This window comes from Alexandromys fortis, unplaced genomic scaffold (assembly GCF_014885135.2).
Source record: "Alexandromys fortis isolate MF-2015 unplaced genomic scaffold, M_Fortis_MF-2015_v1.1 scaffold_2_1_26212458, whole genome shotgun sequence".
NCBI classification, from domain to species: Eukaryota; Metazoa; Chordata; class Mammalia; order Rodentia; family Cricetidae; genus Alexandromys; species Alexandromys fortis.
In genome coordinates this window covers 18515789-18529302 of record NW_026067930.1, presented here as the reverse complement: position 1 = coordinate 18529302, position 13514 = coordinate 18515789, and the positions used below count along the sequence as shown (strand labels likewise).

The 13514-nt window shown below is 39.2% G+C and overlaps 1 protein-coding gene across 1 annotated transcript in view; it reads right to left on the bottom strand.

The window, feature by feature from the left end:
- Positions 1-13514, bottom strand: part of Taf2 (TATA-box binding protein associated factor 2) — a 67786-nt gene that overhangs the window by 27840 nt on the left and 26432 nt on the right. Inside the window, exons 16-21 of the mRNA XM_050145221.1 lie at positions 12664-12916; positions 10335-10475; positions 7063-7173; positions 5563-5756; positions 3741-3880; positions 1144-1403 (exon numbers count right to left, since the gene is read on the bottom strand). Coding sequence (XP_050001178.1) covers positions 1144-1403; positions 3741-3880; positions 5563-5756; positions 7063-7173; positions 10335-10475; positions 12664-12916 — 1099 coding nt within the window. The remainder of the gene's footprint in view (positions 1-1143; positions 1404-3740; positions 3881-5562; positions 5757-7062; positions 7174-10334; positions 10476-12663; positions 12917-13514) is intronic.

Sequence of the window (13514 nt, the reverse complement as noted above, 5' to 3'; positions counted from 1 at the left end):
ATATCAATCTGTTGATTTCATTGGCTGAGCAATAAAGAAACTGCTGGCCCTGATAGGTTAAAAGATAGGTGGGCGGAATAAACAGGATAGAATTCTGGGCGGAAGAGGAAGTGAGGTCAGACTCTGCTCTGCTCCTGGAGAGACTCTGCTCTCTGGAGCACAGACACCATGCTCCACTCTCCCAGGATGGACAGAGGCTAGACTCTTCCCGGTAAGTGCACCTTGGGGTGCTTACACACATCATTAGAAAGGGGCTAGTCCAGGTGCGAGAATTAGCCTGTAAGGGCTAGAGTTCATGGGCCAAGCAGTTCTTAAATGAATACAGTCTGTGTGTTGTTATTTCGGGCATAAGCTAGCAGGCGGCCGGGGTGTTGGGGACGCAGCCCCGCCGCCCTTATTTCAACATCTACTACATGCAAAGAAAGGAAGACAGAAATGGTAAATTTAATTCTTAAATAAAAACCCCATTGTGTAAAAGAAAACAGCATGAAAAATGCAGCTACTAGAGGTAAGCACAAATACAAAGGTAGACACCACATCAAGCCTGCAATTCTTTTAGTTTCTTAAGATTTTAAAAGAATATCAACTCTAATAAAAATCACGGCTTTGAAAGAAATGAAACAAAGAAATGGGGAGTTGGTGATGTGGCTCCATGAGGAAAGACTTGATCTCTGGCCTCCACATACTGCTGTGGTACATGTGCATGCAGACATAGACAAAATAAATAAATGTAATAAAACAATTTTAAATGAACAAAAAGTAGGATGGCCTGAAATACGGTCCCAAATGACATTATAAGCTGGGACACACAAGGCATCATCATCTCCATTTATTACAAACTATTAACAATGTATTTTGAAAATCTTTTTCTAAGAACAAATAAGAAAAAGTCTTTAAACTTACTTTGTTGATACCCATGGGAGGCCTACCCCTTTCTGAAGAAAAACAGAGGAGTGGATTGGGGGATGAGGGGGGGAATGGGAGAAGAGGAGGGAAGGGAAACTGCAGTAGATGTAAAAGAAATAAATTAATTTAATTTAATAAAAGGGGGGGGACAGGCAGTGGTGGCACTCACTGTTAATACCAGCACTTGGGAAGCAGAGGCAGTCAGATCTCTGAGTTCAAGGTCAGCTTGGTCTACAGGGTGAGTTCCAGGACAGTCAGGGCTACACAGAGAAACCTTGTCTCGAAAAAAGAATACAAATAAAAAAATGCTTTAAAAATGCACATAACACATTCCCAAATTTTAAAAAAATCATAAACATCTTCCCCATGTATAATCTTCAGAAATGGTTCATGACTCATATTCAAGACATTAAATATATACACTAACCTTACATAAGGTACAGGATCAGTCTGAATCATATTAAGTAGCCACTGAAGTTCTTCATAACTCCGGTCCACTGAAAATAAAAATGAGTAAATATATGTAGGGTTAATTATAACAAATAAAATAGCAAGTGATAAGCAGGGACATTAAACTAGTGCCCAGTATGTAGTTCACACTAAAATTCAACCAAACACCAATACAAGTTATAATTCATTAAAAGCCATAAATTAGACAAAAACCTGTTGGACAAAATCTGCCAAACTTTGTAGATGCTTAAGTCCTAGAGAGGCCTGACATACAAAAGCATCATAAATATAAACATGTTTCTGTCTACATGGTTCCTTCCACTAAGATCCAAGCCAGTCAGCAAGGCAATCACAAATACGCGTTATGACTGTAACTGACATAAGATACACACTAACTGTTGCCAATTACCTTTTCAAGACATTTTTAAGAATTGGAAAACTTGCTGGGCGGTGGTGACGCACACGCCTTTAATCCCAGAACTCAAGAGGCAGAGGCAGGAGGATCTCTGTGAGTTTGGGACCAGCCTGGTCTACAAGAGCTAGCTCCAGGACAGGTACCAAAGATACACAGAGAAACCCTGTCTCGAAAAACAAAAACAACAACAACAACAACAACAAAAAAGAATTGGAAAGCTTTACGTACAAAACTTTTCCTTCTTTCCTCTTCTAATGTGAGCACCAATATTTTAAGCTACAGAATTTATGGTTAGTACCTAAGCATCATTCAATATTTCAAATTATACTTATTAGTTTTGTATTTTTTTTTTATATTTACTTATTATGTATACAGTGTTCTGCCTACATGTGCAGGCCAGAAGAGGATGCCAGATCACATTACAGGTGGTGGTGAGTAACCGTGTGGTTGCTGGGAATTGAACTCAGAACCTCTGGAAGAGCAGTCAGTGCTCTTAACCACTGAGCCATCTCTCCAGCCCCAGTTTTGTATTTTTTAATAAAAACATTTTAGTATTCTATTTCATTTTGGGTAGTATTAACTCATGAATTCTTCAAATTTCGGAGACACATACCCTTCATCTATCTTAGGAAAGAAGGTTAGGCACACTAACAAATTACATGATTTCAACAAGTCTAGATTTTAAGTTGGCAAAATATCAAAACATATACAGACACAGAATTATATATGTTCACTGCTTGTCAAATATTTCATTTAACAACAGCAAATCACATTTATATCATCTCTGAAATGAAAGGATATTAAAATGGCAGTTCTTTCTGAATCAAAGCAGACATTCGTAAACACGATATGGCTACCACTCTGTTTCCTGACTGTAGGCATTTCTGCAGAAATGTATAAGAATTAAATAAAAAGTCTTAATTATACATGTTTCTGGTTTACACACGACCTGTGACTCCCTATGACACTTCCCCTCTCCTTTCATTCTAAGCAGAGCTCGGTATATGTCAACTTCTTTGTTCTTTCATTATTTCTGTTACAAGGTTAACTTCTGGACAGATGTTATACTTGTGCATTTCTTTTTCTTGCATATAACTATTAAACAATTATTTCTGAAATAGACACTGAATTTTACCACAAGTTTAGCAAGCATTTAAGCTTAATGCTATTTTATAGAAATGACTGGTTTTCACCAGCTTCTTCATTTTACACATTCATCTATCTTAATTATTATTTTGGTTTACATATATTCCATCTGAAAATTTCTTTTGCAAGTTTTGTCATTAAGAACGCTACACAACGGGACTGGAGAGATGGCTCAGCAGCTAAGAAACTTACTGTTCTTGTAGAGAACTACAGGTCAGGTCCTAGCACCTTATCAGGCAGCTCACAATAACCTTTAACTCCAAGTCCACGGAATCTGAAAACATCTTTTGGCCTTTGTGGGAATATGTATGTGTGTGTATGTGACACACAAACAAACAAAAACCAAAACCAAAATGATAAAACTTTTTTTTTTTTTCTGAGATAGAACCTCACTATACAACCCTCATTGGCCTGGAACTTGTTATGTAGACCAGGCTGGTCTCTAACTCCCAGAGATCCTCCAACCTCTACCTCCCAAGAGTGAGGATTTTAGAAACATGTGCAACCATTCCTGGCACAAAATTAAATCTTGGGGAAAAAAGAATGTTACTCAAGAACTGTGTGGATGTCTAATTCCCAATGTAAATGAGAACCTGGCAACCTATAGGAGAGAATCTAGAACTCACACAGCTGTGTGGTTTACTGTCTTCTGCTTCCGACTCTGAAGCTGGTGGCCACACTATGTTATACAGAATGCTGCTGCTCCTCCAGATGGACAGGGAGGTCTGAGTTAACTCAAAACTGACTCTGCTTCTGCATCAAATTCAGTATCATGGTGATAACTTTGGGCGTAACAGAGCAAGTACCACCTGGATAGCATTACCTTTAGTGTAATCAACAACAGCTTCCAAAGCTGCTATCCTGATGTCCACAAAATGGCCATACTCAGCATAGGATTTGAAAAGAGATGAATCACTTGGCACATGTCCATTCTTCTGAAGCACCCTTATGGCTCTCAAACAGCTAGTGAGAAAAAAGTTAATTACAACCTTTGAAGTATCATGAACTAAATTTATTGCTATTACCTAGGTATTAGAGATTCATTTGTCAGTCAGTTAAAAATCTTTATTTCGGGGGCTGCAGACATGGCTCGGTACTTAGGAGCACTGGCTGCTCTTCCAGAGGACTAGGATTCCATTCCCAGCCACCACCTACAGGTGTGAGGTAGCTCACATCTGTCTCTACCAATTCTGATGCCCACACGCACAGACATACGAGCAGGCAAAACCCTCACACACATAAAATCAAATAGAAACAATTTTTAAAAATACTCATGATTTGCTGGACAGTGGTTGTTGAAAATATACTAAGCTTGGCAGTGGTAATATGCACCTTTAATCCCAGTATTCAGGAGGTAGAGGAAGGCAGATATGAGTTTGAGTTCAGTCTGGTCTACAGAGTTGCAGAACAACAATGATTACAAAGAGAAACCCTGCCTCAAAAACCAAAACAAAACAAAAGACTTCAGGATTTGATTGCACATTGAATTCTGTAATGTTCAATGTTTGGATAAAATTTTAATATTAATACTTAAATACCATAAAAACTAATTTCAACATGTTTGGAATCTTAGATCCACGTATATGTCAACAAAGCACACTTCAGAAAAAAGTACTTAGCAATAAAAATATAATAATTTTAAATGGAGTATGTTCTTCAGAAATCTATTATTTATTCACTATAAAAATGGAAAGCTAGCTGGGTGTTGTGCGCACACTTTGGTCCCAGCATTTGCTCAAGTGGGGGTCGGGGGTAAGATTGGTGTGGGGCAGAGGGAAGCAAATCTCTGAGTTCAAGGCCAGCCTGGTGGTCTACAGGTCAGTCTGAAAGGCACAGTGAGATCTCAAATAAATAAATAAATAAATAAATAAGTAAATAAATAAATAAATAAATAAATGAAATAAGGGAGCTAATTTTTTTTTTATAATCAGTAATCAACTTTTAGCAAACTCAAACAAAAAGCAGACAGAGATCTGCAGTTCTGAAAAGAAGGCTGACAAGCTAGGTCTGGTCGCACACCAGTACTGAAAGAAGGCAGGAGGATCAGGAGTCACCAAGGTAATCCGTGGCTAAATAGGCTGGGCTACACGAGACCTGTCTCAAAGACCCCAGTGGGGCTCTTTACACAATAGTGACTGTTATAAAACATGATCCCAAGAAAATAATTTCTTATGACGAATTTCTAGGGTTGGTCAGACAGCTCAGCAGGTGAAGGCACTTGACATGTGTAAGTGTGGGAACCTGAGTTCCATCCCGAGTCCACGTAAAGGTGGAAAGAGAAAATCAAATCCATAAAGATGCTCTCTGACCGTGACAAAAGCATCATAGCACGAGTGCCCCACAAACCATGTGCTTGCATGTGTGTACATGTGCATATGCACAGAAGGACAAAATAACATATGCTTTAGAAAATTAGAGAATACAAATAATAGAGATTATATTAGATAAATTTAAAACTAAATTACAAAGATTAAAACTTTAAAGGCTACTTTCCAAATATTATCAATTTATCTGGAGATGACAACAACAAAAAAATTTAAATTTAAAAATTTCTTACTTTTACTTTCCCCAATTTAATAGAATAGGAATAATGGTATAGTTGTGGAAATGTAAGACACATTTAAAGAAGCAGCAAAGAACAGCACCTGACGGTGATAGTGTGTCTGTAACTTGGGAGAAGTTTTTCCATATTCAGAAACCGAGTTATTTCCTCAAGAATTAGCCGAACATCAGGATTTAAGTTATCCAAAGTTCTAACTTCATTATTCACACTGACAGCAGGTGTAACAGAATTAGCCAGAGCATCAATCATTTCTGCACGATAATAGTTATCTGAAAACTAAGCCAAAGAATAATTAAGAACAAATACAATTAAGCCTTTTCATGAGATATTAAAACAACACATAACTTTAAATCATGTCAGGTCAGAAGTAAGCAGAGCACATCTCTTATATGCACAAAGCCCTGACTTCATCACCAGCAACACACACACACACACAGTGAAAACATAATGCATCTATCATCAAGTTTTCTAGTAAATACCAACCTATCCTTTGTATAGACTTGTGATTTGGAAAAAAAAAAGGGAAAATGCTACACTCATCAGTGAACTATTAGTATGTTAAACACTATGTCTAAGATCCTCCTACAATCTCCTAACCAGACTACAGATTGTCCAAAAGAGAAAAACAAAGATTGGTGGTTTACTAGCATCTGGTAAGATGATTCAGTGGATAAGGAGCTTGTACTTTGTTAAGTCTAAAATAAACATGAAAACTTCATTGCATCCTCCCAATTCCTTTATCAAGTATGAGGACTAGAGTTCAAGTCCCCAGTATTTACATAAACCCAGGCAGGATGGGAACCCACCTGAAAGCCCTGCACTCGGAGGTAGAGCAGAATCCCTAAAGCAAGCTGACCAGCTCAATTAGCCAAACTGGCAAGCTCTGGATTCCAGTGAGAGACAGCAATCAAGAAGTCACCTGAGATGAATCCCAGTGTTTGGCTGCAGGGGCATACACAGAAACATGCAACCCCACACACAAACGTTCTTACACACACAGACCCATGTGCACACCACTAACAGACACACCTACAAATGAATAAAGCATTAGTCTACAAGTCCTGTTACCAATATGACCTTCCAATCACCTAGCATTCCACCTTGAAGTATAAGCATACTTTATCTAAAGATCACCATATAACTGAGGAAATTATCAACAAAAGGAACAGGCGGATGCACTCAGGGGTCTGGAGAGGTGGCTTACTTAGCTCAGTGTTTAAGAGCACTTACTGCTCTAACAGAGTACTGCGATTTGGTTCCCAGCAATTACGTGGAGGCTCACAACTCCCTCTAACTCCAGGTCCAGGGGCTCTGTTACCCTCTTCTGGCCTCTATGAGCTCCTGTACACAGTGCATACACAGACAAGCTGAACACATGTATACATACACACTTTAAAAAAAGAAAAGATAAAGAAACACACACACATAAACATATACACACATGCACGCACACACAATAAATAACTCACAAATGACTCTATAAACAAGTATTCTTCCTTCCTTTTATTGCAGTTCTGGAGACGAAGGCACCCACATAACACCCTAAAACAAGTATCACTATTCATTGAGGAAAATGCCATACCTTATTTTTCCTGTTGTCATTGTACTTGATTAAGTCTAAAATAAACGTTAAAACTTCTTTGGGACAAAGATTATGTACATCTCTTAACAAAGCCATGGCAACTGGCATAGTCTACAAAAAAAAAAAAAGAAAGAAAGAAAGAAAGAAAAAAGAGCTTTACGCACACAACTCAACTTCATTACTATGGCAATTCGGGCTATGAAGAGCATTACTCTGGGAATAACACAGATATTCAGATGGAGCCTAATACCCCATCTCCCACTACACACCCATCAAAAAGCATCACTCTGAAATGGGTAAGAAATCCAGGGATTATTTTCATGACTGGACATATTCTACAGGCTATGTGCCTTAGCCCTCACTTGCTGGAAGGAAGTATATATGATATAAATGGTCTTTATCCATTTCTAAGTGATACAGTGGAATGGGTATACGATTTTAGCACTGGTTCATTCTAACTGCCATCTTCACTATCCACTACTCTGCATATCTTTGGCTAGTTGCTTCCTCGTGATCATTTTTAAGGCTCAGTGACACATGGGCAAGAGGGATTAAACAAACTACGGCTTAGCAGCCCTTGAATTAAGGGCAGATAGTAACCTAAAATTCAGCAAACCTTTCTTCTAAAATTTTATAAGCAACTTTCTGTTAGTGGAAACATGAGACACAAAATAGCAAGTTCTGCTAGTGAAATAAAGCTATTTAAGCCCAAGATAGAATAGTAGATGCATAGAAATCTTGGTCCTCCTTAGAACATGGGAGAGATAAAGACTTTCCCTTGTAAACTGGACAATAAAAAATAAATGACTCATTTTCTTGTTTAGAAGAGCAGCAACGAGAATGTGGTACATTCTTGTTAATGCCAGCACACTGGAAGAAGATGAAGGAAGATTAGGAATTCCAGGCCAGCCTGAGCTACAGAGCAAGAAAACCTGTCTCAAGTAAAAAGGGGCAATATACAGAGGTAATAAATAGAATCAACTGTAGTGTGACAGTTAATCTTCACTGCCAGTATGACTGACCTAGAGTCACCTAGGAGACACACGTGTCTGAGGGCATTTCCAGAGCTTTAGCTGGAAGGTAGGAAGCTCCATCCTGTGGGTGGCACTATCCCACAGACTGGGATTCCAGAACAAATATGGAGAAAGTAAGCTGAGAACCAGCGTTGATATTCCAATGCTTCCTGGCTGTAGGCGCACTGTGACCAGATGGACTACACCCTCTCCAGCTGTGAGCCACCACAAACCCGGCCTTCCTTAGGCTGCCCTTGTCACAGCAATGAGAACAGGTACTAACGCAGGGAAAGTTCCTTTTGCGTACAGGAAAATCTGTTCTCTGCCTACTCTGCACCTTAAGGGAAATATAAGCGTTTGAGTTAGGCACTCTTTTCTTCTGCCAACTACAAAAGTTACATAAAAACGCATTATCTTCCCAAGTTTCCTACTTCAATCCACAATAAGAAATAAACTTTACACTGCAACTTAAACACTTTTAATTCCAGCACTCGGGAGGCAGGGGCAGGCAGATCTCTGCGAGTTCAAGGCCAGCCTCCTCCTGTTCCAGGACACGCTCCAAAGCTACACAGAGAAACCCTGTCTCAAAAAAAAAAAAAAAAAAAAAAAGGCCTTATAATTATCTTTATGACACACATATGTTCTTATCCTGTCCAATCTTCTTTTATTAGAAAAAAAGCCAGGCCAGTAGTGGTTGTGCATGCCTTTAATTCCAGCACTGTGGAGACAGGGGCAGGCGGATCTCCATGAGTTTAAAGTCAGCCTAGGGCTACACAGATAAACCCTGCCTCCTGAACACCCCTCCAAAAAAAAAATAAATCTCTAACCTCCATATTACCTTTCTTTCATGTTTTTACCCCTCTAACCAGAGCCCGCCACCAGCTCCTGCTAATCCTACTTCTCTCTCCAGTCAGGACCGCCCCTCCAGTATCTTGTCTGTTTTTCTTTCTGTACTACTTTATTTCTGGGTGCCCACTGAGGTTAATTAGGGTCGCGTATGGGAACATGGCACCTCTCCCTGCTACACCACTGAAGACAGCGACTCTCCCACTCTCAATGTCAGCAGCCTTGACGCCCTAAGGGCGGGTGGGGGTCTAGTGAGTCCCCCTCCTTCGACAGAACCTTGAAGGTGCCAGCTTGAGAAGGTCTTGTGCTGATAATCTCCACTGCTAAGAGGTCAAAAGTGTAACAGCCCTGCCCCGCCCTGCCCTAAAAGTGTCCCCCAACAATCTCTGGGCTCTTTTATTGCTTCCACAATTGTCTGAGCTACAGAAACGGTTTCACTTCAAAGAAAATTTCCTTTCTAAAAGGCTTGAGGAAAAAAATTGTGTTCATACCTTTTCTTCCATTTACCTCTTATGTCCTCCCTTCTGTTCAAAGCCTGGCCTGTGTTTTATATTAACTTTATCCTCTGGCTTCCGTTATATCAAATACGCCTGGAGGTTCCTAATCTTCCACATGGAACAAAACAAATCCCAGTGATTCTTTTCTCTGCTTTGTCCTCAGCAGCTGCCCACCTCTTCAACTAAGATCGAGACATCACTTTTATTTCTTTTCTCTTCTTTAACTCCACACTTCATTACTAATTTGAGTTAATCTAACCTTAGTCTTCATTCTTCAGACTAACTGTGTAAATGATTTCCAAACCACTCAACAACTAGTCACCTTCCCATGCTTCAACGTACCCACACTTCCACTCTCCCTCTAACTTCCTGCAAGTTTAACATTAAACACGCTCTATACACTTAGTCTAATTTCTTAATTCTAACAAAATAAATGTGGCATCTAGCAGAGCTGTGGCTAGCACTGCCCTCCCTGTGCAGCACCTTGTAGGCGGCCAAGGCGAAATGACACCTGTCTCCAAGCAAACAAGCAAGCAAAGCCTTGGTACTCTGAGCTGGGCTGCTTCTGATTCAGAATGTACTGTCCCCATTCTAAGAGGCCATCTATCAGAGGGTGTGCACATACTCCATACCTCAGCTCCACAGGTTACCAACCAAAGGGCATTCATTTCTCTTCATGTTACAAGTGATGTAGATATGATTTGTATAAAGTTGAAAAAAATTAGTAACCACTTAAAATTTTAGGAAACTTCAGAGCAGAGGTAGACTTGTAAGAAATACACACCTATCATATGAATAATCTCCAAGTTAAATACATATACAAGAGTTTGTGAATAAAAAAATCATACTAGGTGAGCATCACTACAATTTGCTTATTATAAAAACAGCACTAGGAACAAAGAGAAGCAAGGAGTACCTTCTGTAGAAAATAACTCTGAAAACTCATGAAGTTGTTTGTTTTCACGATGTTTGGACAAGTTTTACAACAAAACATTCGAGTAAAGAGAGACTTCATGGCTGGTGGTCCCGTCCATGTGCTCACCATTGAGTTTGCAATCTGTAAAGAGTCAGAGGATGCACTGCTTCCATCACCATTATAAATACACTTTGAAGACAAAATGGCTTTCTAAAAGCCAGCACTACAGTTCTTGGAAATTAATAGAAGTTGGTCTTTTATTACCCGTTCCCAGGAAAATACACAAACTCCCCCACCAAAAAACCCAACCAACCAAACAAACAAACCCAAGATAAACCAAAAGCCTCACTCCTATGTGCACTTACAGCCACTGTGCACAAGTTAATGTCTAAATGCCAGCATCCTCTTGTGTTCAAGGAATGCATACTTGCAAAGGCTTCTCTGACTAGTTTGTCCCTATCCACGTAGGTAGATGTAATTCTGATGTTTTAAGCTTATAAGGTAAAAATACTACTGTGAGTTTTAAATGTTTTTCAGTCTATTCGAGGTAAAATGAAGCTAAATATGATGCATTATTTATATGAAGATGAATACTGATGAATATAAGTTCCAGGCCAGTCTAGGGTACATTCCCCTACCCCTACCTCAAGTCATGTACAAGGCCTTTAAGTGCTCCCATGTTGGTATCTGTCCCCTACCCAAGAGCAGAAGCTATGATGTTGAATGAATGGCTGTTTTCTCTTACTCAAGCCACGCACCCTACTCTTGCTGGTGAAAATCCCTGGCACTCTGTTGGCGACCACTCACTCAGAACTAGTACACAGGCTTGAGTGTCCAGTGTCTCTCACTCCGAAGCTGATGAGGCCACAAGGGTACTGCAAGCCCGCCATGCGGTAGCAGCTGCCCAGAAAGCAGTGCCACTGCGATTCTAGCTATTTAAAACTGATCCGGGCACATGAAAAGAAGCCCAGGCTTCACAGGTAAAGAATATCTAAATATCCCAAGATTACAAAAGACAAAATAAAGGAAAAGAAACACTGAACTTCATGTACCAAGCAAATGCTATTGTTTAAGTAAGCAAGGCTAGTACTAGATTACTTGATGCAAAACAACAACAAATTCATAAATTATTAAATATTATTAAAATATGAAAAAAAATTAAGCGACCCCGGGAAAAGGGCTTTCAGAAAAGTTCAAAGTTTAAAACTGTAAAGCATTTCCTTCCCTTAACTATTAAAGTGCAAGACAGTGGCGCACACCTTTAATACCAGCACTCAAGAGGCAGAGGCAGGCAGACCTTGTGAGTTCAAGAAAACAAAAAGCACAAAAAACTCTTACTATTGAAATTTTAGGGCCTATAAAAAGGTTCTGAAATAAAAGAAATTATGATTAAATACTTTATCCTATAGTTTTATGGCTCTGCTCGGAATTTAACAAAAATCACAACTCTTCAGAGCACCATGAAATATATTCCTAGCAAATAATCCTATTTTCTCTGTAACATCTGAGAGTCAGTGAGATGGAGCAAGACTGTCAACGGATGCGTTACGCAGCAGGTAGACAGCACCACTCAGCTTTCTGTCTGTACTCTTCTGGGTTCAGATTCTATTTTTAAAGACTGTTCATTGATAGATTAACTTAACTTTTTGAGAATGTTAAATCATAGACAGTTATTATAGATTATTTACCACTAATTTCAATTCCTAAACCAAAATAAAAGAACTACCACAACGGAACAATAAAATGTGCTGGTTTTATGTATTCTCACGTGAAAACATAAGTCACTACAATCACAGATTCTCTTTTCTATTTTTTTTTAAGATTTATTTATTTATGGTTATGAATGCTCTGTCTGCATGTATGTCAGTCACAGAATTTCTAACCAAATTTTTCTTATTCTTAAAAATATGGTTGGCAATTTAAAAAGGAAAAAAATTCTCCTTGGTTTTTAGTTTAACAATTATACCATTTTTGTACATATCTATTTTATATCAAAGTTTTTTTTTTGCCAGGCAGCGGTGGTGCACGCTTTTAATCACAGCATTCAGGAGGCAGAGGCAGGTGGATCTCTGTGAGTTCGAGATCAGCCTGGTCTACAGAGCTAGTTCCAAGACAGGCTCCAAAGCTACAGAGAAACCCTATCTCAAAAAAAAACCAAAAATAAAAAAATCTTTTTTTTTTTTTTAAATCAATGCTGTTAGAAGCATTTGGTACAAGCTTTCCAAAGTATAGTTACCAAGAAAAAGTTAGATTCAGGTGAGTTTGAGTTCATTCTCAGGGCCTCTATAAAGTGCACAACAGTCAGAGGCAGTCTCCTGTGTAACCTCACCTTCGCAAGACAGAAGCACGCCGCCATTCGGACTCGGTAGAAGCACTGCTCTTGCTCTAGGATGTCGGTGAGCGCCAGGCGCGATGCCGGGGTGGGGAACTTTTCCAGAGCCAGGATGGATTCCTGCTGAGCCACGACGTCTCTCTCATAGCGGAGCTCATACTGCCACATGAAATCAGCCTGCTCAAACTCCACCTTCCTCAGGACGGACATATCTGGGTCTATTCTTATCCACAGCAAAGGGGAATCAGCGCTAGAGAAAACACAATTTTACAACTTTAAAACTTACCTACGGAAACAAAAACAAAGCAGTCACGACTCAGCCTCTCCTCTAGACACAGTATTCTCAGGCTACTCTAAGTCTTATTATAGTCATATTTTAAAATTCAACCAACTTTTCACTGTGTTAAGCTAACTTTCTCACAATCTTACTAACAAGATTTCTAAAGATATGAAGAGTTGCCACATAGGATACCAAATTTCAAATTTTCCACTGAATATATTACTCGGGGAATTTTTATCTGCAATTATAAGATGTCAAAATGTAAATGATACAAACTTTCTTTAACTTCCTATACCTGACTATAGCTATAAACATTACCCCTTATTAGAAATAAAAAAGGGAGCATTTATTTTATTTAATTAATTTTAGTTGACATTAGTATCTTTTAAAATGCTAGGCTCTCCCAACAGTGGTGGTGCATGCCTTTAATCCCAGCACTCAGGAGGCAGAGGTGGGCAGATCTCTGTGAGTTTGAGGCCAGCCTGGTCTACAAAATGTGTTCCAGGACAGTGAGGACTGCATTGAAAAACAAACAAACAAACAAAAAAAAACCCAAAGTTAGGCTCAT